The 25120-nt window shown below is 45.4% G+C and overlaps 1 protein-coding gene across 1 annotated transcript in view; it reads right to left on the reverse strand.

The window, feature by feature from the left end:
• Positions 1 to 437: 437 nt before the first annotated feature.
• Positions 438 to 25120, reverse strand: part of LOC138369159 (uncharacterized) — a 74359-nt gene continuing 49676 nt past the window's right edge. The window contains exon 3 of the mRNA XM_069332096.1: positions 438 to 3758. Within this exon, the coding sequence (XP_069188197.1) occupies positions 2775 to 3758 (984 nt within the window). The 3' untranslated portion in view covers positions 438 to 2774. The remainder of the gene's footprint in view (positions 3759 to 25120) is intronic.

Consider the following 25120-nt stretch of genomic DNA (forward strand, 5'->3'; position numbering starts at 1 on the left):
AAAGCCCCCCGGGAGGCTGTTGGTCTGCGGGAACTGCCGCCCCCTGCCACTGATTATCTCCTTCAGGAATGTCACCGTCGACAAGGGGGAAATGAAACGGTAGAGATTACATTATGCAACAGCTGCTTGTCAAATTAGTTTGTACGTTAGAGTGTGGAAGCGAGGAAGGGCGGAAGGGAGAGAGAGAGAGAGAGAGAGAGAGAGAGAGAGAGAGAGAGAGAGAGAGAGAGAGAGAGAGAGAGAGAGAGAGAGAGAGAGAGAGAGAGAGAGAGAGAGAGAGAGAGAAGCAGCAGCAGCAGCAGCAGCAGCTGTCTCCTCGTTTCCTAAAATAGTACACACCCTACTAGATATACACCAGAACAGTGCGTCAAGCTCACGAGCTCATCATTAATGAGTTCTGCTCAAAAGCTCACTATCAGTGAATTATGAAACACAAAAAGTTCCCCTTCAGCAAGTTATGTTAACAAACCCACCATCTTGAGATGATTTCGGAGCTTAGAGTCCCCGCGGCCCAGTCCTCGACCTGGCCTCCTTTTTCTTACACACCCTCAGGAAGCAGCCCGTAGCAGCTGCTTAACTCTCAGGTACCTATTTACTGCTAACTGAACAGGCCCATCAGGGCGAAAGAAACTTTGCCCATTTGTTTCCGCCTCCTCCGAGGATCGAACTCGGAACCTCAGGACTACGAATCCTTAGCGCTGTCCTCTCAGCTGTCAGGCCCTTTTGCCAGTGTTTACACCTGAATATTTTGTTTGAAGAGTCAAGACGCTAACAAAAATATAAACTACAATCATCATATTCAGTGTGTTTGCCTATGTTTAGAGATGACACTGTATTGTAATTTGTGTTTGTTATTGACATCACATAGTGTAATTAAGAAACTCAATAAGAACATAAGAATAATGAATAAACTAATGAAAACTTACTGGCTCATACGAGGCAGGACCTAAATTGTATACTTAAGTTATAATAGAGTTTTGTAAAGATTTTATTACCGCTTCATATGAGAGACTGATAAGGACAGTAGAAACGGAGGGAATCAGAGAAACTTCTCTTAAAACTGTTTCAGGGGAAGTCATTGCAGAGACGGTCAGAATAAATTGTTTAGATACAGAAACGAACATCAACATTTGTAAATCTGGGGATGACACTGAAACGAATACAGACGAAGATTCAGTAACAGGAGAACAAAGACACGCTTTTCCAAAATGGACTGAAAATAATCAAATTTGATTCAGTGCTGATAAGTGGAGGGTTCTTACATAAGAAAATAAAGCACAGGTGCCAGATATCCACTACACAAAAGTGAAATTGTGAAATCAGATTGTGAGAAGGAATGTGAGTTATTATTAGTAAGATTCTGAAACCCAAGAAGTCAATGCATAAATTTTAGAAATAAGGCCAATAGAGTGCTAGGATTCATATCCAGAAATATTAGTCAAAAACTCACTTTCAACTTTATCCGGACTTGGATTATGCAGCAAAGTTTTGAGCACCGTACTATAAAATTAATGTAAATTCTCGTAAGATTATTCAGAGAAGATGGGTAAGTTAATCATGGGAATTTGGAATCTGTCGTATGAAGAGAGATTATGGAGACTCAATTTACATTACATGAAATGGCTGAAGAGCAAGAGGAGATATGACTGAAGTTTACAATTGAATGAACGGATTTAAGAAGGGAGATATAAAAATAGGTTCTAACAATATATATGTACAAAGGCTCGAACACGAGACAGCACATTTAAATGGGATTTGTTTTGATTGGACAATCACGTGATTGTTTAAATGTAGATGAGCGGTGCTTTGCGTAGTCAAAAGGCCTTCTGGATATAGCTTTATCCTTAGGTTCCTGTAACAACAAGGAGTACACTATCGGGTTGTGATCATAAGTTCACTATCAGAAAGTTATATTCACAATCAGGAGACGATCAGCGATGAACGTTCTCAGGTTAATCAATATCATTGGTTGTGAAAACACGGTCACTATCAGTGAGTCATGATAACAGGCCTGCTTTTAGTAAATCATGTTCATAGAACCATTAATAACTGGATCAAAATCACAAGCTTACAAAGAGTACCGGTAGTCATGATCCCCCAAACCATTCTCAGTTATCATCATCACAAAGCCTCCGAGATAACTAACTGGCCTTATTTTCCAGATTTTATGTTTAGGCAAACGTCAGGAATAATCACCCAACCTTCAGACATAACAACAAGCTCTAATGTACTCGGTGGCGATCGTAAGAGGTAGTTTATACGAGTTTTAAATATATATATTAAACAACTGCTATCTCATAATTTGTTTAGTTATTGGGAGCTCTTTTGTGCTGAAATTTAACTATATTATTGTCTTACAACATTCATCATAGTAACATTCCCCCTTTAGCCTACGTAATATACATGTTTACATTGGATAAATCCTATATAGCATCTCTTACACAAAAAAGTATTTTTTTTCAGGCAGATGGTTTTAAATACACATTGTTTGGTTACGTATAAATGACAGACGTTGGGAACTACTGTTCTTTCCGACTTCTGTACACTAGAGACTGATCATTGGGAGATACTCTACATGTATAAAGTCCCATTTGATTTTGTGCGCTTGTTTGGTTATGATTTAAGTAAACTAGTTTAGTGTTTGCGTTAAATAGCGGGCAGTGAAGCAGGAGTTTCAAATCCTGCGTTTGTTCCGTCTATCGAGCAATCAACATGTATGTGATTGTCTCTGGGTTGTAAACACTCATGTGACGACTCTCTGATTGTTGTACGAGTCAGCACTGATGCTCCTGCTCTTGTTCTGGGCTTGTGAGAGCGTGCTGGTAACTAGGGCTCTTGACGTAGGTGGAGAGAGTGCGAATGGAGCAAGGTGTGGCCACGGCTGACGGCGTGGGTCCCCCGTACGGGCCCGCCATATTGTCCGACATCGAATGCGATCTCACGTGTCGGTGGTCAAAATTGTAGTCACACTTAAGGATTTTGATAAACGCCGCCTTGAAGGTGCGATTGAAGATAGTATAGATGATGGGGTTGATGGTGGAGGAGACGTAGCCGAGCCACAGACACACGTTGGCCACGTGGTCATTCACGTGGCAGGTCGGGCACGCCGCGAAGTATATGTTGAGGATAAAAAACGGTGTCCAACATATAACGAAGGCAAAGAAAACTAGACCGAGCACTTTCGAAGCTTTCTGCTCGTTAGCGACGGCGTTGGCGGCTAAGGCGTCCCTTTTTCTCGTCGGCAGAAAGCGGAGATGCCACGCAGCGGTTCCAACGAGCTGTAAGCGTAGAGCTTTCAACTTAAAGTTTCTCGTTTCACGAGCGATAGACTCCGGCGTCTGGGTCGCCTGCTCGCATTTGTGAATGTTGGAGAACTCGTAGTGGCCGGCGTGACCGTTGGAGTACGACCCCCGGTACGAGGTTCTCGGGGTGAAGGCGAAGGAATGGGTTGTCTGCTGGTGTTTCCGTCGAACGGAGCGATACCTGCCCATGGTCCGCGCTTTGCCCGCCGGCGCGTCCCCGGCGAATTTGGCCTTCTTGCGGAGCAGGTGAACAGTGAGGGCGTAGCTGACCACCATGATGACCATGGGGATGTAGAAGGCGCACAGGGACCCGAAGATGAAAAAGGTCTGGTTGTTGATGGTGCAGACGTAGTCGGCGGGCATGATGTTGGTGGTGTCGATGATGCCCAAGACGGTGATGAGGGAGGTCACCAGCATGGCCAACAGCCACACCAACACCACCTTCACACCCACAGTCTGAAAGAGGGCAAAGAGCGTTAGCTATCAACGATGTTAGAGAATCAGACGCACCGATCAACGATGCGAGAGAATCAGACGCACCGATCAACGATGCGAGAGAATCAGACGCACCGATCAACGATGCGAGAGAATCAGACGCACCGATCAACGATGCGAGAGAATCAAACGCACCGATGAACGATGTTAGAGAATCAGACGCACGTCATGATCCACGGAATCGTAATCGTCGCTCCGTTTCCGTTCAGCTGTGACATTGTTACAGACATGGAGGCTGCTAAACTATTCTCAATATAATGAATAAACAGGCGATTCAATTCCATTACAAGTTTATATGATTATTATTCACGAAAAAGCATTTCAGGTATAACTGAGTCATATTTACATTTTTTTTAATTTATGTAAATTATGTAAAAATTTAATTAATGTAATTTTTTTAAGACAGTGGGACTTTAAAAAGGTTGCTCCAGTGGATCTTTAGAAAGACTGTTCCAGTAAGTCATCGAAAAGACTTCTAGTTAGTCTTCAAAAAGGTTCCAGTGGTCTTTAAAATACTATTTCAGGGGTTCTTCAGAAATAATTTTCTAGTGGGTCTTTTAAAATTGTTCTAGTGGGTCTTCTGAATGACTATTCCAGTGAGTCCTCAGAAAGGCTGTTCCAGTAATCAACTCAAACAAATTCAATGCAAATTTGTATTGATATCCGTGATAAAATCAACGTTTCAAGCAATATATTCCATCGACAATCCTGAAGCCATTCATTATGGATTGAATCCGCTCAAACATATGCATATACTGAACTTCTAATGTACTGTACATTGTGCTACTTCCTATGTAAAGTTTCACCAGTTAAAATATCTTAAAAAAAAACTCGTGATCTCTACATTGAAAATTGTTAGAATACTACAACGCATCTTCCTAAAATGACCGTACTTATATTAACTATTTGGTGGGAAGTAACAATATGGATCACCAGTAAAGCATTTGTTTGTACCAAACCACTTCAGATTGTATAGCTCAGAAAAAAATAAAAATAAAGCCAAACATAAATATTCTTAGGCCTAGTATAGTACATATATGTACTATATTAGGCCTTAGCGTGTATTAGGCCTAAAATTGATTAAGAGAGATTAAGCTAGGTTTTATATTTATGTTGCAGCTTAAAAAAAAAATTGTCGGTTTGTCCAAATTCAAGAAAACAAAAGTCAACTTTCTGGTGGTCCATCGCTACATATTGGGACTTTCTACCAAATAGTTTCTATACGCACTTCCATTTTAGGAGGATGGGGCTCGAATATTAAGATAAAATAAATTTAAAGATGTATAAAAATTAAGACTTACAATATACTTTCAATATATTGAAATAATTACTTACTGAGGTGTAAAACTTGTTTTGTTTTAAATACATTTGACGTTTCAAAGCGGGTGTATGTGTGACTTTTAGGAGCAATGTTCACGTGGGCATGTGCAAGCATTACTAGTCATGAATATCAATACTTTTTATTACGCTCAAATTAACCAATGGCGCATCTGGAAGCAAAGATCAATGTGGAGTAGGTTCTATATGTACTCGACCCCTTGAGACCCATCACTCCCCTCACCCTGAAAGCAGGCGTCATTCAGGTGTGCGAATCATTATCCTGCCTTCAGGTATAGAATTAAAAGTGTCAGTGTCTTGAATATATGGCTGCTGAATCCTTGCGATAACCAAATTTGCAGCAAGCGATTATGTATTTTATGATCAAATGCAGGACGAGGGAGAGAGAGAGAGAGAGAGAGAGAGAGAGAGAGAGAGAGAGAGAGAGAGAGAGAGAGAGAGAGAGAGAGAGAGAGAGAGAGAGAGAGAGAGAGAGAGAGAGATAACTGAGAATAGAGTCGAAGAAAATGAAATTGGAAAAACGATAGGAACTTCTATTACCAGAGGAGCAGGAAGCGAGGCGGGGGCGCGGGGCACCACGGGCCCAGGCAGACATGAGCCCCGGGAGGCTGAAGCAGGGAGGGAATGGTGGGAATCTGAGAACCCGTAACTTGGGCTTTGAAACCTGAGCTTATAGGGACTTCAGATCAGCAACTTGGTTATTGGTATTTCTGACCTGTGGTACATGGGGTTCGTGGGGGTTCGAGAGCTGGAAGTGGGCATTTGGTACCCTCAAACTTGGCATCTACAAAACCTTAGAATTACCTCAGTGTTCCACAATGTTGTCTGAGAATTTGTGACAGTCTAGCTGAAAATTGCAGTAAGTTCAGCGTTACAGCAAATAACGTTCTCTCTCTCTCTCAAAAAAAAAAAAAAAAAAAACGCTCGCTCCTTCCCTCCCTCCCTCTCCCTCTCAAAAAAGTGTCAGCAACCAAATAATAATTACAATAATTATAATAATTAGTAAATCAATTGGAGTAATGCTGGTATCAATACCAGCGACCTGGGTACTCTAAGCTGCACACCTTACCCACGTCGCTGGTTCGAATCTCCAAATTGCTCCAATTGATTTCACGTTAGTGTGATATCTTTGTATAACAACAACAACAACAATAATAATAATAATAATTACTACTACTACTACTAACAATAATAATAATAATCGTTGTGAGAAAATTAGTAGGAGTCATAAGGAGGATGCGAACCCGCACACTTGGCACTGCCAAGCACACGCCCTGGAGAGAATAAAAGGTTTACCTCCAGCTCCTGGACCCCAATCAGAGTCCATGGCGGAGGGAGGGGGTCAATGCGTGAAACCCCTGTCTGAGCTTCATTGGAAGCCTCAGGAACCCTAGAGGATTCAGCTGAATCCCATAATGCATTGTTGTTACCATGTCGTGGTGTAGGGCGTGGGCTTGAGGGATGGAAAGTGTGCACGTTCGAAGATTCCTCATTGCTCCTGCCGATTCACTCAGTGACACATCACCTTAATGTGATTTCTTTGTGAAATAATTGTTACACAAACGAAAAATTCCCTAATAATAATACAAATTACTATTATTATCGAACGGGCACTGAGGCTTAAGGGGAAAATCTGTGATCTGAAATTGGGAAAAATGACTGCATGACTTTGACTGATTGATTGATAAAGATTAAACCACCCAAGAGGTGGCACGGGCATGAATAGCCCGTAAAAAAAAAAGGAGTCTGGGGCAGAGTGATCTATATATATATATATATATATATATATATATATATATATATATATATATATATATATATTTATACCTTCTTACTGCTGCTGCGGGTCTTGAGCGGGTTGCGTATGCCCAGGTACCGCCCCAGCGAGATGGTGCACATGTGCATGATGCTGGAGGTGCACGCCAGCACGTCGCACGTCACGTAGATGTTGCAACCGACTAAGCCGAAGGGCCAGTACCCTGTCAGGGGGGGAAGGGGAAGACGTACAGTAGGGGTGATCACAAGTGTATATCAATGCACTCTTTCATAATTACAAATATTATATATATATGCATTTTCAGTCAGAGACTATGTATATCAGTTATACATAAGTATATATTATAGCAGAGAACTCATCCCAGGATAACACAGATGTATATCATAGCAGAGAACTCACCCCAGGATAACACAAATTCATATCATAGCAGAGAATTCATCCCAGGATAGCCAAAAACATATTCATAACACAGCACACTCAACCCCAGGATAACACATTGCTCCTACGCCTATCACATAACTTAAGAGAGGAAGAGAAGCTACCTCGATTTATGTCCGCTCGCTAATGAATGGCGAGAATTAAACTACAGAGTCATATATATATATATATATATATATATATATATATATATATAAATATATATATATAACTGAAAACTCACACCCCAGAAGTGACTCGAACCCATACTCCCACAACTGGTATGTACAGGGACGCCTTAATCCGCTTGACCATCACGACCGGACATAAGGAAGTGATAGCCGAGGCTATATGAACCACTTCCCCGCCGGCACTCGGATGGTAATCTTGGGCATAGCATTTTATCAAATCACCTCATTCTTTGGGGCACACGTGAGGAACACAAATGCAAACAAGCCTGAATGGTCCCCAGGACTATATACAACTGAAAACTCACACCCCAGAAGTGACTCGAACCCATACTCCCACAACTGGTATGTACAGGGACGCCTTAATCCGCTTGACCATCACGACCGGACATAAGGAAGTGATAGCCGAGGCTATATGAACCACTTCCCCGCCGGCACTCGGATGGTAATCTTGGGCATAGCATTTTATCAAATCACCTCATTCTTTGGGGCACACGTGAGGAACACAAATGCAAACAAGCCTGAATGGTCCCCAGGACTATATACAACTGAAAACTCACACCCCAGAAGTGACTCGAACCCATACTCCCACAACTGGTATGTACAGGGACGCCTTAATCCGCTTGACCATCACGACCGGACATAAGGAAGTGATAGCCGAGGCTATATGAACCACTTCCCCGCCGGCACTCGGATGGTAATCTTGGGCATAGCATTTTATCAAATCACCTCATTCTTTGGGGCACACGTGAGGAACACAAATGCAAACAAGCCTGAATGGTCCCCAGGACTATATACAACTGAAAACTCACACCCCAGAAGTGACTCGAACCCATACTCCCACAACTGGTATGTACAGGGACGCCTTAATCCGCTTGACCATCACGACCGGACATAAGGAAGTGATAGCCGAGGCTATATGAACCACTTCCCCGCCGGCACTCGGATGGTAATCTTGGGCATAGCATTTTATCAAATCACCTCATTCTTTGGGGCACACGTGAGGAACACAAATGCAAACAAGCCTGAATGGTCCCCAGGACTATATACAACTGAAAACTCACACCCCAGAAGTGACTCGAACCCATACTCCCACAACTGGTATGTACAGGGACGCCTTAATCCGCTTGACCATCACGACCGGACATAAGGAAGTGATAGCCGAGGCTATATGAACCACTTCCCCGCCGGCACTCGGATGGTAATCTTGGGCATAGCATTTTATCAAATCACCTCATTCTTTGGGGCACACGTGAGGAACACAAATGCAAACAAGCCTGAATGGTCCCCAGGACTATATACAACTGAAAACTCACACCCCAGAAGTGACTCGAACCCATACTCCCACAACTGGTATGTACAGGGACGCCTTAATCCGCTTGACCATCACGACCGGACATAAGGAAGTGATAGCCGAGGCTATATGAACCACTTCCCCGCCGGCACTCGGATGGTAATCTTGGGCATAGCATTTTATCAAATCACCTCATTCTTTGGGGCACACGTGAGGAACACAAATGCAAACAAGCCTGAATGGTCCCCAGGACTATATACAACTGAAAACTCACACCCCAGAAGTGACTCGAACCCATACTCCCACAACTGGTATGTACAGGGACGCCTTAATCCGCTTGACCATCACGACCGGACATAAGGAAGTGATAGCCGAGGCTATATGAACCACTTCCCCGCCGGCACTCGGATGGTAATCTTGGGCTATCACTATCGGCTATCACTTCCTTATGTCCGGTCGTGATGGTCAAGCGGATTAAGGCGTCCCTGTACATACCAGTTGTGGGAGTATGGGTTCGAGTCACTTCTGGGGTGTGAGTTTTCAGTTGTATATAGTCCTGGGGACCATTCAGGCTTGTTTGCATTTGTGTTCCTCACGTGTGCCCCAAAGAATGAGGTGATTTGATAAAATGCTATGCCCAAGATTACCATCCGAGTGCCGGCGGGGAAGTGGTTCATATAGCCTCGGCTATCACTTCCTTATGTCCGGTCGTGATGGTCAAGCGGATTAAGGCGTCCCTGTACATACCAGTTGTGGGAGTATGGGTTCGAGTCACTTCTGGGGTGTGAGTTTTCAGTTGTATATAGTCCTGGGGACCATTCAGGCTTGTTTGCATTTGTGTTCCTCACGTGTGCCCCAAAGAATGAGGTGATTTGATAAAATGCTATGCCCAAGATTACCATCCGAGTGCCGGCGGGGAAGTGGTTCATATAGCCTCGGCTATCACTTCCTTATGTCCGGTCGTGATGGTCAAGCGGATTAAGGCGTCCCTGTACATACCAGTTGTGGGAGTATGGGTTCGAGTCACTTCTGGGGTGTGAGTTTTCAGTTGTATATAGTCCTGGGGACCATTCAGGCTTGTTTGCATTTGTGTTCCTCACGTGTGCCCCAAAGAATGAGGTGATTTGATAAAATGCTATGCCCAAGATTACCATCCGAGTGCCGGCGGGGAAGTGGTTCATATAGCCTCGGCTATCACTTCCTTATGTCCGGTCGTGATGGTCAAGCGGATTAAGGCGTCCCTGTACATACCAGTTGTGGGAGTATGGGTTCGAGTCACTTCTGGGGTGTGAGTTTTCAGTTGTATATAGTCCTGGGGACCATTCAGGCTTGTTTGCATATATATATATATATATATATATATATATATATATATATATATATATATATATATATATATGTGTGTATATCACGAAAATAAACACGTGATTAAAAATGTGACAATGTCAGACCACGGAGGAAAAAATGAAACAGGAAGTTCCTTAAGTACTTTCGTATATTAATACATCTTCAGAAGGAGTCCTTCTGAAGATGTATTAATATACGAAAGTACTTAAGGAAATTCCTGTTTCATTTTTTCCTCCGTGGTCTGACATTGTCATATATATATATATATATATATAACTGAAAACTCACACCCCAGAAGTTCACACGTGGCTCCTGGGAGTATGGGTTCGAGTCACTTCTGGGGTGTGAGTTTTCAGTTGCATATTGTCCTGGGGACCATTCAGGCTTGTTCGCATTTGTGTTCCTCACGTGTGCCCCAAAGAATGAGGTGATTTGGTAAAATGCTATGCCCAAGATTACTATCCGAGTGCCGGCGGTGGGGTGGTTCAAATAGCCTCGGCTATCACCTCATTATGTCCGGTCGTGATGGTCAAGTGGATTAAGGCGTCTTGTACATACCAGTTGCGTGGCTCCTGGGAGTATGGGTTCGAGTCACTTCTGGGGTGAGTTTTCAGTTGCATATTGTCCTGGGGACCATTCAGGCTTGTTCGCATATATATATATATATATATATATATATATATATATATATATATATATATATATATATATATATATATATATATATCACATCAGGTCTAAATATTGAGAGAGTCACATCCGTTTTCTATTGTACAAAACCTCACACAAGAGAATGGGAATCCCAGAAATATTATGTGGAGGGGGGGGGGGAACTTTTGAGTTCTTATGACTTATAATGACTGCGTGTGAGGAAAATATAGGGGAAGGTGGGTAATCTGGGCGCTGGTAGACTGATAAAAGTGTGTGTCCGACCCTGACAAGCCTGTCAATTGTTATTTTCTAACCAGTCCCATCTGTCAATCATTATTTCCTAGCCTCTCTCGACTGTCAATCACTGTTTTCTAACCTATCTCATCTATCAATCATTGTTTCCAGGTCAGTCAATCATTGTTTCCTGACCTGTCAAGCATTGATTCATATCCTCTTAATCATTGATTCTTAACCTGTCACTCATTGCATCCTTATCTATCCAGCATGTCAATCATTGCATCCTTATCTATCCAGCATGTCAATCATTTGTCAATCATTACTTTGTTTAACAATAATCGAGCTGTTTCAGAAGAAGCCAAGCGGGATTAGGTCACAGGGAACTAAAGAATTACCCCCCAGTTCCTGACACAAAACCAGGTAAGGACAGATATGTGCGGTCATAAGCATTTCGAAGGCAGATATGTGGGGGTCATAAGCCATGTTGAGGCAGGTATGTTGGGGTCAAAAGCCATGTTAAGGCAGATATGTGGGTGCCTGTGTCCAGCCCCCAGCAAAACCTTTATTTAAGCCATCGTTGACCCAGAAACACGCGCCATTATCTTTAGACTTTTCGACCCTTTTGAAGGGAAGGAGAGAGAGAGAGAGAGAGAGAGAGAGAGAGAGAGAGAGAGAGAGAGAGAGAGAGAGAGAGAGAGAGAGAGAGAGAGAGAGAGAGAGAGAGAGAGACAGCGACAGTGAGAGACAGAGAGAATTTATGCATAAATACATGCATACACATATACATACATATATACATAAATCTATACATATACTCACCCATCAATACACGCGTAAAACATTATACATGCATATGTATCCAGCGCGGTCAGTTCCTTAAGCCCCAGAGAGCGTCGCTGACAATAGAAATAATTTCTGAAGGTGTAACAGGCAACAGCCCCTGCCGCCCCTCACCCTACAGGGGCACCCCTGCCGCCCCTCACTCTACAGGGACACTCCTGCCGCCCCTCACCCTGCAGGAACACCCCTGCCGCCCCTCACCCTACATGGGCACCCCTGCCGCCCCTCACCCTACAGGGGCACCCCTGCCGCCCCTCACCCAGCAGGGACACCCCTGCCGCCCCTCACCCAGCAGGGACACCCCTGCCGCCCCTCACCCTACAGGGGCACCCCTGCCGCCCCTCACCCTACAGGGGTACCCCTGCCGCCCCTTACCCAGCAGGGACACCCCTGCCACCCCTCACCCTACAGGGGCACCCCTGCCGCCCCTCACCCAGCAGGGACACCCCTGCCGCCCCTCACCCTGCAGGGACACCCCTGCCGCCCCACACCCTGCAGGGACACACCTGCCGCCCCTCACCCTGCAGGGACACCCCTGCCGCCCCTCACCCTGCAGGGACACCCCTGCCGCCCCACCCCTGCCGCCCCTCACCCTGCAGGGACACCCCTGCCGCCCCTCACCCTGCAGGAACACCCCTGCCGCCCCTCACCTTGCAGGGACACCCCTGCCGCCTCTCATCCTGCAGGGACACCCCTGCCGCCCCTCACCCTGCAGGAACACCCCTGCCGCCCCTCACCCTGCAGGGACACCCCTGCCGCCCCTCACCCTGCAGGAACACCCCTGCCGCCCCACACCCTGCAGGGACATCCCTGCCGCCCCACCCCTGCCGCCCCTCACCCTGCAGGGACACCCCTGCCGCCCCTCACCCTGCAGGAACACCCCTGCCGCCCCTCACCCTGCAGGGACACCCCTGCCGCCCCTCACTCTGCAGGAACACCCCTGCCGCCCCACACCCTGCAGGGACATCCCTGCCGCCCCACCCCTGCCGCCCCTCACCCTGCAGGGACACCCCTGCCGCCCCACCCCTGCCGCTCCTCACCCTGCAGGAACACCCCTGCTGCCCCTCACCTTGCAGGGACACCCCTGCCGCCCCTCACTCTGCAGGGACACCCCTGCCGCCCCTCACCTTGCAGGAACACCTCTGCCGCCCCACCCCTGCCGCCCCTCACCCTGCAGGAACACCCCTGCCGCCCCTCACCCTGCAGGGACACCCCTGCTGCCCCTCACCCTGCAGGGACACCCCTGCCGCCCCTCACCCTGCAGGAACACCCCTGCCGCCTCTCACCCTGCAGGGACACCCCTGCTGCCCCTCACCCTGCAGGGACACCCCTGCTGCCCCTCACCCTGCAGGGACACCCCTGCCGCCCCTCACCTTGCAGGAACACCCCTGCCGCCCCTCACCCTGCAGGGACACCCCTGCCGCCCCTCACCCTGCAGGAACACCCCTGCCGCCCCTCACCCTGCAGGGACACCCCTGCCGCCCCTCACCCTGCAGGAACACCCCTGCCGCCCCACACCCTGCAGGGACATCCCTGCCGCCCCACCCCTGCCGCCCCTCACCCTGCAGGGACACCCCTGCCGCCCCTCACCCTGCAGGAACACCCCTGCCGCCCCACACCCTGCAGGGACACCCCTGCCGGCCCTCACCCTGCAGGGACACCCCTGCCGCCCCACACCCTGCAGGGACACCCCTGCCGGCCCTCACCCTGCAGGGACACCCCTGCCGCCCCTCACCCTGCAGGAACACTATACACACTGATTATGTTATTTTTAGCAAAGGCCTGGCGCAGGCGGGAGGCAGGAGGAAGAGCAGCCGGGTAAAGCAGAGGAGCAACAAGAGAATGGGTGAAAAGGAGAGAAAAGGGACGAGCAGGAAAAATTAGGAAATATAGGGATGAATAGATGTAAGGGGAAGAGAAGCGAAGGGCGATAGACAGGCAAATGGAGAAAGAGGAGGAATCGATGGATGACAAAGATGCACTTTGAGAAGGTGGAGGAAGTGTGGGGGGCGTGGGGCTGGAGGTGTGGGGGGCGTGAGGACTGGATGTGTGGGGGTGTGGGGCTGGAGGTGTGGGGGTGTGGGGCTGGAGGTGTGGGGGGCGTGAGGACTGGAAATGTGGGGGTGTAGGGCTGGAAGTGGGTAATGTTGGGATGGAGGTGGGTAGTGTGGAGTACAGATGGGTTGTATAGGGTGCAGGTGTGTGGGGTGGTGTGGGTTGGAAGCGGTAATTGAGGTGAGCAGATGGATGGTGTTGGCTGCAGGTGGGGTATGGTGTAGGTGGTTGGTGTAGGGTGGAAGTAGTGGTGGGATACACGTGGGGGGTGTAGGCACGGCAACTGTATTGGGGAAAGGGGTAAAAAGGCGAAGTTTTTTTTTTGTCTAGACTCGGCACTATTTAAGTATACCCTAGAATATCAAATTAATGAAAACTTAGCCTTCCGGCACTATCAAAGAAAACAAGTTTGCCATAGACTTTTTATATATTTAAACCATCGATTGAAAATTCAATTAAGTTATAACTTGAGAATATACTCGGTTTAGGAGAAATGAGGTAGGGGGTAGGGGGTCCTACCGCTCACAGGATGGTATGGGGTCCACTATCACAGGATGGGTAAAGCGTGCACTCCCGCTCACAGGATGGTATGGGGTCCACTATCACAGGATGGGTAAAGCGTGCACTCCCGCTCACAGGATGGGTATAGGGCGCATAATAAATGAATGAGGTACACTAAAGGCCCTGCACCACAGTAAAGATGCCGCAGACTAGATACAAATAAGAATAAAGATCTGTGTTACTTGTGAGATGCACCATGCATGATAACGAGAGGTCGGGGGCTATCATGTTATCCTTCCAGAAGCGAGAAGTGTGTGTGCGCGCGCGTGTGTGTGTATTCACCTAGTTGTATTCACCTAGTTGTGTTTGCGGGGGTTGAGCTCTGCTGTTTCGACCCGCCTCTCAACTGTCAATCAACTGTTTTTTAACTACTATTATTATTTTTTTTATTTTTTTTCCCACACCGCACACACACACACACACACCCCAGGAAGCAGCCCGTGACAGCTGACTAACTCCAAGGTACCTATTTACTGCTAGGTAACAGGGGCATTCAGGGTGAAAGAAACTTTGCCCATTTGTTTCTGCCTGGTGCGGGAATTGAACCCGCGCCACAGAATTACGAGTCCTGCGCGCTATCCACCAGGCTACCAGGTCCCCATGGTAGCCTGGCGGTGTGTGTGTGTGTGTGTACTCACCTAATTGTACTCGCCTAATTGTGCTTGCGGGGGTTGAGCTCTGGCTCTTTGGTCCCGCCTCTCAACCGTCAAACAACAGGTGTACAGGTTCCTGAGCCTATTGGGCTCTATCATATCTACACTTGAAACTGTGTATGGAGTCAGCCTCCACCACATTACTTCCTAATGCATTCCATTTGTCAACCACTCTGACACTAAAAAAGTTCTTTCTAATATCTCTGTGGCTCATTTGGGCACTCAGTTTCCACCTGTGTCTCTTAGTGCGTGTGCCCCTTGTGTTAAATAGCCTGTCTTTATCTACCCTGTCGATTCCCTTGAGAATCTTGAATGTGGTGATCATGTCCCCCCTAACTCTTCTGTCTTCCAACGAAGTGAGTTTTAATACCCGTAGTCTCTCCTCGTAGCTCATACCTCTCAGCTTGGGTACTAGTCTGGTGGCAAACCTTTGAACCTTTTCCAGTTTAGTCTTATGCTTGACTAGATATGGACTCCATGCTGGGGCTGCATACTCCAGGATTGGTCTGACATATGTGGTATATTATGTTCTGAATGATTCCTTACACAAGTTTCTAAAGGCCGTTCTTATGTTAGCCAACCTGGCATATGCCGCTGATGTTATCCTCTTGATATGAGCTTCAGGGGACAGGTCTGGCGTGATATCAACCCCCAGGTCTTTCTCTCTCTCTGATTCTTGAAGTATTTCATCTCCTAAATGGTACCTTGTATCTGGTCTCCTGCTTCCTACCCCTATCTTCATCACATTACATTTGCTTGTGTGTGTGTGTGTGTGTGATACCAGAGAGACAAACAAAAACTACTACGACATACTGAGAAAGAGTCTGACTAACGGGAAAGTTATAGGCTAAGAAGCACAGACACAGATTAAGGAGCAAAAGATACTACTCAGAGAGTGGGTCGTTTCTGCGTCTCTCTCTCTCTCTCACTCTATGAGACAGAGAAAGAGAGAGAGAGAGAGAGAGAGAGAGAGAGAGAGAGAGAGAGAGAGAGAGAGAGAGAGAGAGAGAGAGAGAGAGAGCGAGAGAGAGAGAGAGAGAGAAAGAGAAAGTCAAAACATCTAAAAAAAAAATTAAAACAAAACAGCCACAAGATATGAAACAGAAAAAGATTCAGTGACTAAGCAATTACAAACACACACCGGCAGAGAAAGAGAAGCCACAGCAATATAGTGTTCTGCCACGTATAGCCAGCCTCTCCACGTGCAAAAATAATTATAATAAAAAAGGACAAAGTAAAGAGTAGGAATTCAATTGTGAGACAACAGCTGTAGACCGAAGCCAAGACCAGAGTCAACAGGGCACCGTCGAGTTGACGGGAGAGACGGAATGGTGGAATGGAAAATTGGTTCTGGAGGGAGAATAGAAGGGGGCTGAAGGATGAAGGAAGAGAGAAGGAAGGGGGGGAGGGGGGAGATAGGAGACGGGTGGGGTGGGGGGGAAGAGATGGGAGAGAGGGGGCGGGGAGAGGAGATAGGAGCAGACAATATGATTACCGACCCTTCTCCTCTTGGTCGTATGTGACAAAATACTGGTCGGTAAAAAAAAAAATACTCATAATAAAACTTTAGATATTGGCCCAGGAAATACGCTGCAACTTCTCCTCCCCGTTGCCAGGTACCAGCTTACCTGTTACTGGTGAGGATTCTGTGACCGCTCACCAATCTTAGGATTGGTGAGCGGTCACAGAATCCTCCAGCCCAAGACAGACTAACCAATTCTTTTCACCCAGCAGTAATTTGAAAAGTGGTTGTAAACCTCTTCTCGGGTCGCATTCCAGTGGGGGGGGGGGGGGGGGAATGGTAGGGTAAGGCATAACATGAGCTATACGAAGAAATATTTCATAGGCTGGTAAAAGGGTTCAGAATTTCGCAGATGCTGTGTAAAAGAGAGAGAGAGAGAGAGAGAGAGAGAGAGAGAGAGAGAGAGAGAGAGAGGAGAGAGAGAGAGAGAGAGAGAGAGAGAGAGAGAGAGAGAGAGAGAGAGAGAGAGAGAGAGAGTGGCTGTGTCTGTGTTCCACCCACTTTCCAGTTGCCACAAGGGTGAGATCAGGAGTGACATAGTTCACAGGAGTTCTTCAGGAGGCCTCCCACAGCCTCCTGTTATCACGCTAACCCTCAAGACTGTCGCGTCTCTAAAGCTAAGGTTGGCCGGGCTTTGGCGGGAATGAGGTTCTTCTGTTGTCTTTCTCTTTCCTGGCGATCCTTTCATTAGCTGAACGTCAATGTATGTATTTCACTAAATTTATTGTATCTTTGTCTCTCCGTCTCTGCCTCTCTCTCTCTCTCTACATACATACATACATACATACATACATACATACATACATACATACATATATATATATATATATATATATATATATATATATATATATATATATATATATATACATAAATATGCTGCACTTCAAAAATGCTTTCAATCTGGTTAGAAGGGATGCAGTACTCAGTGCGGTTCATCGCCATTTTCCTTCCCTCTACCCGTTTGTAAACTGTAAACTCATGTTACAGCAAGAATCTCACTTTGCTATTCGGGGAACATGAAATTCAATCACAAGAAGGTGTCTAACAGGGTGACCCCCTTGCTTCTTTTCTTTTCTGCGTAGTCATCAAGGAAGTCACTGATAACCTGTCCAGTGAACTCAACATTTGGTTTTTGGACGATGGTACTCTAGCCGGCTCCCCAGCCTCACTCTTGGACGACATAAGAATAATTCAAGAACAAGGAACAAGCCTAGGCCTCACCCTGAACCCTTCCAAGTGCGAAATAACCTCCACCAACCAGCATATAATAGAGCAAATAAAAGTTGTTTTGCCTGACATTCATACAACCAACCCTGAGGACAGCACACTCCTAGGTGCTCCTTTTGGAAGGAATGCCATCGATGGGGTCCTTGGTAAGAAGATCACTGACCTGAAGAGGATGAACGAGAGGATTGAAGACATCGATACTCATGATGCACTTTACCTCATCACCAGATGCTTGTCCCTCCCCAGGCTGACCTATTTTCTAAGATGTTCGCCATCTTTCAACAATATTAAATTAGAAGAGTACGACAGCTTGCTGAAATCAACACTAGAAAAAGCCCTCAATCTTTCTCTCAGCGACTCACAGTGGAAACAGGCTTCCCTTCCTGTTAGACTCGGGGGCCTTGGCGTGCGCACAGCAACACAAATTGCTGTACCAGCGTTCCTGTCCTCTTCAGTGTCATCTGACTACTTGGTGAAGGAAATCCTACCTGAGCACCTAGTTCAACAGGCTGGGGTACATGATCCAGCTTCACAGACTGCACAACCAAATGGGTCTCTCTCGCAGGATCAGCACCCCAACCACCGCCTTCTGAAGCCCATAAGCAATCCAGCTGGGATCGCCCCATTGCCGACCAAGCTGTGACTTTGCTAGAAACTGCGACAACACCACATGACACTGCCCGACTAAGAGCTGTAGCAGCTCCCCATGCAGGCGCGGCGAGGCAGAGGCCGACAGGTACAGACAGCATGGCCTTCTCTGCCAAAGGACAGGAGGATGGCATGCAAGACACGGCGAGGTTAACGACATTATTAAGAGAACCCGTACCACAGCCGGTTGTCCAGCAGAGAGAGAGCCCCGTTACCTAATGTCCCGCAACTCTGATGAGCCTGTTGGTCGCCCAGACAGGATCACGGTGAACCCCTGGAAGAATGGTAGACAGTTGGTGGGGGACTACACTTGCGTTTCAACTTTAGCCAATACCTATGTTGACTTCAGTGCTACACAAGCAGGAGGTGCTGCCAATCACCGGGAAGCAGCCAAGTCACGTAAATACAGAGACCTTGAGCACTACCACAATTTTGTCCCCATTGCCTCAGAGACACTTGGTGCCTGGGGTAAAAGTGATGCTAGTTTTTTTAAGGAGTTGGGGTCCAAGCTAATGGAACAACTAGAGACCCTAGAGCTGCCAGTTTTCTCTTTCAGCGTCTTAGTGTGGCGATCCAGAGAGGAAATGCTCACTGCATCTATGGTTCCTATCCGCTATCTGAGGAGCTGGAGGAGCCCTACAACCTGTGACAAGTAGCCTTGTACTCTGCATGTAACCAATGTTGTAACCCTTTTTGTGTAATGAAATTTTAAAATAAAGTTTGATATATATACACACATACCAAAAGAATAGGGGTGGTAGGAGAAGAAAATATCAAAGAGTTCAGTGAGGATCCACAAGGTCTTCTCTGAGTACTCTTGATTTTCTTCTCCGAGGCTATGGGTCCCTACACTTGCACAAGAGGTGCTACCCCTTTTAAGTTAAAAAAAATATTATAATACTAATATATTTTAGTATTATTTACTTCAACTAAAACGACATTTAACATCCAGCAAATGAGTGAATTTTCAAAGCCAATAAGATCGATCAAGATGAAAGGGCGAGCGGAAATGTTGACTCCATAAGGCTTCTCGTCTCTTGTTCGTCATTTTGGCAGGTTTAATGAACAAACCCACAAGGGCCGTGACGAGGGTTTGAACCTACGTCCGCGAGCATCCCAGACGCTGCCTTAATCGACTGAGCTACGACATGGTAAAAGGAATTGCACTTGCCCTTGTGGATTTGCTCATTTGATACATCACGCTATTGTGATTTCTGTGTGTTTTTGCAGGTTTCTTACGTTTCACGTGGCCAGGAGACCAGGATTTCTTCTGGTGCGTTTTGAAGTTTCCAACAGGTGAGTTATATACAAATTAAGGGTTGTTAAAGTTGTCTGCGGTAGTTCGAAGCTTTTTTGGAAAGGTTTGAAACGTCTAAGAATGATTCAAAGAGTCGGTCCGTAGCAACAAAGGCCAATCAATTTTCATTCCCAACGCGTACTCAGACCAAGTCCATTCCATCCAGCGGTTGACCCCAAAGACCCATTCATCAATTTTAACGTGATGTTCATTCAAAATAAGAATTTTCTCAAATATAAATTAATATTATTTTAAATTAGCATTTTGTGCATATTTAGGAATTGGTTAGGTTAGTTTAGGGTCTGTTGGCGATTATTTGTATTTGTAGTACGTGGGTGAAGCATTTACAGCGTTGTGGTTCGAACAAAAGTCACCAGTGAAGCAATTGTTCCGGAAGTGTTCGAACGTCATCAGTTGTGAGTCGTATGTAAACCTTTTTCAGTCATAAACAGGGGGTTTGGCGGGTGCATGGAATGGACTTTGGTCTTTGTTTCTGAGGAGGCTGTCATTCCAAGCAGCCACCACACCTCCCTGTTTAAGAATGACAAATGCTTTACACACGACTCGTAATTGATAACGTTTGAACATTTCTCGAACAGTGCTTCGCTAATGACCTCTGTTCGAATAGCAGCTCTGGGAATGCTTCACTCACCTACGACAAATACTAATAAATTGTCAACTGAGCCTAAACACCTAATCTAATAAAAACCTAAATATAAACAATATGTTAAATATATAATAATATTAATTTATATTTCAGAAAATACCTATTTTGATGAACAACACGTTAAAATTGATGAACACGTCCTCGTGTTGCTGCCACTGGATGGAATGAACATTTCCTGAGAGCGGATTCATACCAATGCTTCACTCATATCAGATATAGACAAAAATACAAGTCACAGCTTCGTATCATCCTTTGCAGATGACACAAAAATCAGTATGAAAATTACCTCGGCTGAGGACATTGTAAAACTTCAAGCTGATATTAATAAAGTTTTCGACTGGGCATCAGAAAATAACATGATGTTTAACAGTGATAAATTCCAGGTACTCAGGAACGGTAAAAATGAGGACCTTAAACATAATACAGAGTACAAAACACAATCAAATGTACCCATAGTAGGAAAACAGCATGTAAAGGATTTGGGAATAATAATGTCTGACGACCTAACGTTTAAGGAGCATAACCAAGCAAATATTGCGACAGCCAGAAAAAATGATAGGATGGATTACGAGAACTTTCAAATCCAGGGACCCCATCACAATGGTTGTACTCTTCAAGTCACTTGTGTTGTCCCGTCTTGAGTACTGTTCAGTACTCACTTCCCCATTCAGAGCAGGAGAGATTGCTGAAATAGAGGGAATACAGAGAACATATACGGCACGCATAGATGCAATAAAGCACCTAAATTATTGGGATCGTCTCAAAGCCCTCCAAATGTACTCACTAGAAAGAAGACGAGAGAGATATCAAATAATATACACCTGGAAGATACTGGAGGGCCAAGTACCAAATCTACACAGTAAAATAACAACGTACTGGAATAAACGATATGGAAGAAAATGTAGAATAGAACCAGTGAAGAGCAGAGGTGCCATAGGCACAATCAGAGAACACTGTATAAACATCAGAGGTCCGCGGTTGTTCAACGTCCTCCCAGCAAGCATAAGAAATATTGCCGGAACAACCGTGGACATTTTCAAGAGGAAACTAGATTTGTTCCTCCAAGGAGTGCCGGACCAACCGGGCTGTGGTGGGTATGTGGGCCTGCGGGCCGCTCCAAGCAACAGCCTGGTGGACCAAACTCTCACAAGTCAAGCCTGGCCTCGGGCCGGGCTTGGGGAGTAGAACTCCCAGAACCCCATCAACCAGGTATCAACCAGGTAACCCATGTACTTCAAATACAAATAATTATCAACAGAGCCTAAAACCTCTAACCTAACCTACGTGTAATAATACCTAATACATAGTAATTATTTATATGCGAGAAAAATTGTCGGCAGACAACAGTTTTGCCTAACACCTGAATTAACACGAGGACGGGTTTAAGGATTGGTTTAAAAAGCACCTGAGGACTGGTTTAAATAGCCTCAGGACTGGTTTGAATTAAAATTATGACTATAGGATCTAAAACACCACACCGAACCCAGTCTTAACTATACACACGTTACTTTAAACTATAATACAATTTATTTATGAGAAACAACTATCTGTGACTACACAGGTCGCTAGGACTGACGGACGCTGATCTTGTGAGAGTTGCAGCTTGAATGACCATGGTTTAAGGATGGCTTGCATAATAATATTGTCAACCATTTCAAAACGAGTCTGAAGAAAGAATACAATTTTACCCACCAAACTCGCTGATTAAATTTTGTGATCGTCTGAGTGGAACGAAAATCATATTCGCGAAAAACCACAGAATATCAACCGGGCATTAACTGCGCTGTGTAACTCTAACAATGGAACCTCTGAAGCGGAACAATAGCGAATCAGAGGTTACATTGAGAGTGCAGAGCTCTCCCTCTCTCCTTCTCCCTATCCCTCGCTCCTAGTCCGCTCTACGTTAGCGTCGTCCTCATAAGATATGCTATTTTGATGTAAAGTTTGTCAGAATTTTAAATGAGAAAGAAAGAGTGACCTTTAATTAAACCACACTTACACACATTCACACACACACACACACACACACACACACACACACACACACACACACACACACACACACACACACACACACACACACACACACTCAGGAGTTTCTACTGTGATACAATCATAGTTTTTGTGAATGTAAATTTCTGCTCAGTGGAGAAGTACCTAACTCTCTACGGGCCTTTGTCTCTCTCTCATTTACTCTCTTTATCTCTCTCTCTCTCTCTCTCTCTCTCTCTCTCTCTCTCTCTCTCTCTCTCTCTCTCTCTCTCTCTCTCTTATCTCTGTGTCCCAGTTTGCCAACATAACTTCATTTCCTCTCGAAGCCTCACATCGCTACCTCTCACCAACTTTCAATGTCATGTAGTCACGGTTAGTTTTAATGTGCCTAAGTGGTTGCTAAACTTCCACTCTAATGTTTCCTTCAGTTCTCCCCCACAATCAGGCTCCATTTTCTTCAACTGCTCTTTGGTGTCTAGCCTGGTGTATTTAATTAATTCCCTTTGTCGGGGACAGGAAGAGCGCAAGCACGCACACACATTATATATATATATATATATATATATATATATATATATATATATATATATATATATATATATATATATATAACTGAAAACTCACACCCCAGAAGTGACTCGAACCTATACTGCCAGGAGCAACGCAACTGGTATGTACAGGGACGCCTTAATCCGCTTGACCATCACGACCGGACATAAGGAAGTGATAGCCTAAGCTATTTGAACCACTTCCCCGCCGGCACTCGGATAGTAATCTTGGGCATAGCATTTTATCAAATCACCTCATTCTTTGGGGCAACACGTGAGGAACACAAATGCAAACAAGCCTGAATGGTCCCCAGGACTATATACAACTGAAAACTCACACCCCAGAAGTGACTCGAACCCATACTGCCAGGAGCAACGCAACTGGTATGTACAGGGACGCCTTAATCCGCTTGACCATCACGACCGGACATAAGGAAGTGATAGCCTAAGCTATTTGAACCACTTCCCCGCCGGCACTTGGATAGTAATCTTGGGCATAGCATTTTATCAAATCACCTCATTCTTTGGGGCAACACGTGAGGAACACAAATGCAAACAAGCCTGAATGGTCCCCAGGACTATATACAACTGAAAACTCACACCCCAGAAGTGACTCGAACCCATACTGCCAGGAGCAACGCAACTGGTAACTGGATGGTCAAGCGGATTAAGGCGTCCCTGTACATACCAGTTGCGTTGCTCCTGGCAGTATGGGTTCGAGTCACTTCTGGGGTGTGAGTTTTTCAATTATATAGTCCTGGGGACCATTCAGGCTTGTTTGGATATATATATATATATATATATATATATATATATATATATATATATATATATATATATATATATATATATATATATATATATATGTCATACCTAGTAGCCAGAACGCCCTTCTCAGCCTACTATGCAAGGCCCGATTTGCCTAACAGAGTGATTTTCGTTATTTAAAAAAATCCAATTGGTTTATTTGAATTAATATTATTATATTAAAAACATGGATTAGTGACTTAGTTATGTTAAGTTAGGTTAAGTTAGGTTAGGTTAGGTTAGGTTAAGTTAGGTTAAGTTAGGTTAAGTTAGGTTAAGTTAGGTTAGGTTAGGTTAGGTTAGGTTAAGTTAGGTTTGGTAATATTTCTACCTGGATTTAACTCCCAATTAAAACAAAAATAAATTCATATACAATATAATGGAAAGTTTTAGCATTCCATAAGAAAAAAAATTGTTGACAAAAATATATAATTTCAGGAAAACTCGGCTTGTTAGGCAATTCGAGTCATGCATACTTTTTTCCATTTGTGTCTTGGCCGGAGATCGAACCCGGGATCCCGATTTTGCTGTTCTTCCAGAAGATTTTCGCCACTGTTCACTCTGGTTCGTTTCTTTTTTGTACTGAAACCTTTACTTCTTAATCACATTTGGTAAAAAATAGATTTCACGAATAGAGAATTGAAAAAAAGAATAATGAAAAAAAAGGTAGACGAGAAAGAAAGGAAAGAAGGAAGAATTTGAGAAACGAAAATAGCGAGATTATGATGAGTATTATTCATTAATCTATCGGCAGTAGGAGAGAGGGGGATGGGAAGGGAAGGGAAGGAAAGGAAACGGAACGGAAGGGAAGGGGAGGGAAGGATAGGATGATGATAGAGAGGGGGTACGGGAGGGGGATAGAATGTTGTTGGGGATGGAGAGAAGGAGGAGGTGGGTGGGTGTTGGGGAGATGGGAGGGAAGGGTGTTCGGGACGGGTCGGGGGATGGGGTGAGGGGGGGGGGGTTAAGAAGAAGGGAGGAGGAGGAGGAGGAGGGTGTTAGGGAGGGGAGGGGCAGGGGATCGGTGGATTTGGGGAGGGGGGAAGGGATGAAAAACAGAAGGTTGGGGGGGGGGTGAGAGAGGCACCTCGCGGAAATTAATGTGTTTACGAAGCCCTTGGAAACATTTTTTTGACATGGTTAATTCCGGGGAAGGGAGCACTTACAGCTTCAGGTAATTCACATTATTCCTGGCTGTCAACTCTGCCACCCTCGCCGATTTAAAATTATTTGCCTCTTTCTCTCTCTCTCTCT

The sequence above is a fragment of the Procambarus clarkii genome, chromosome 27 (assembly GCF_040958095.1).
Source record: "Procambarus clarkii isolate CNS0578487 chromosome 27, FALCON_Pclarkii_2.0, whole genome shotgun sequence".
NCBI classification, from domain to species: domain Eukaryota; kingdom Metazoa; phylum Arthropoda; class Malacostraca; order Decapoda; family Cambaridae; genus Procambarus; species Procambarus clarkii.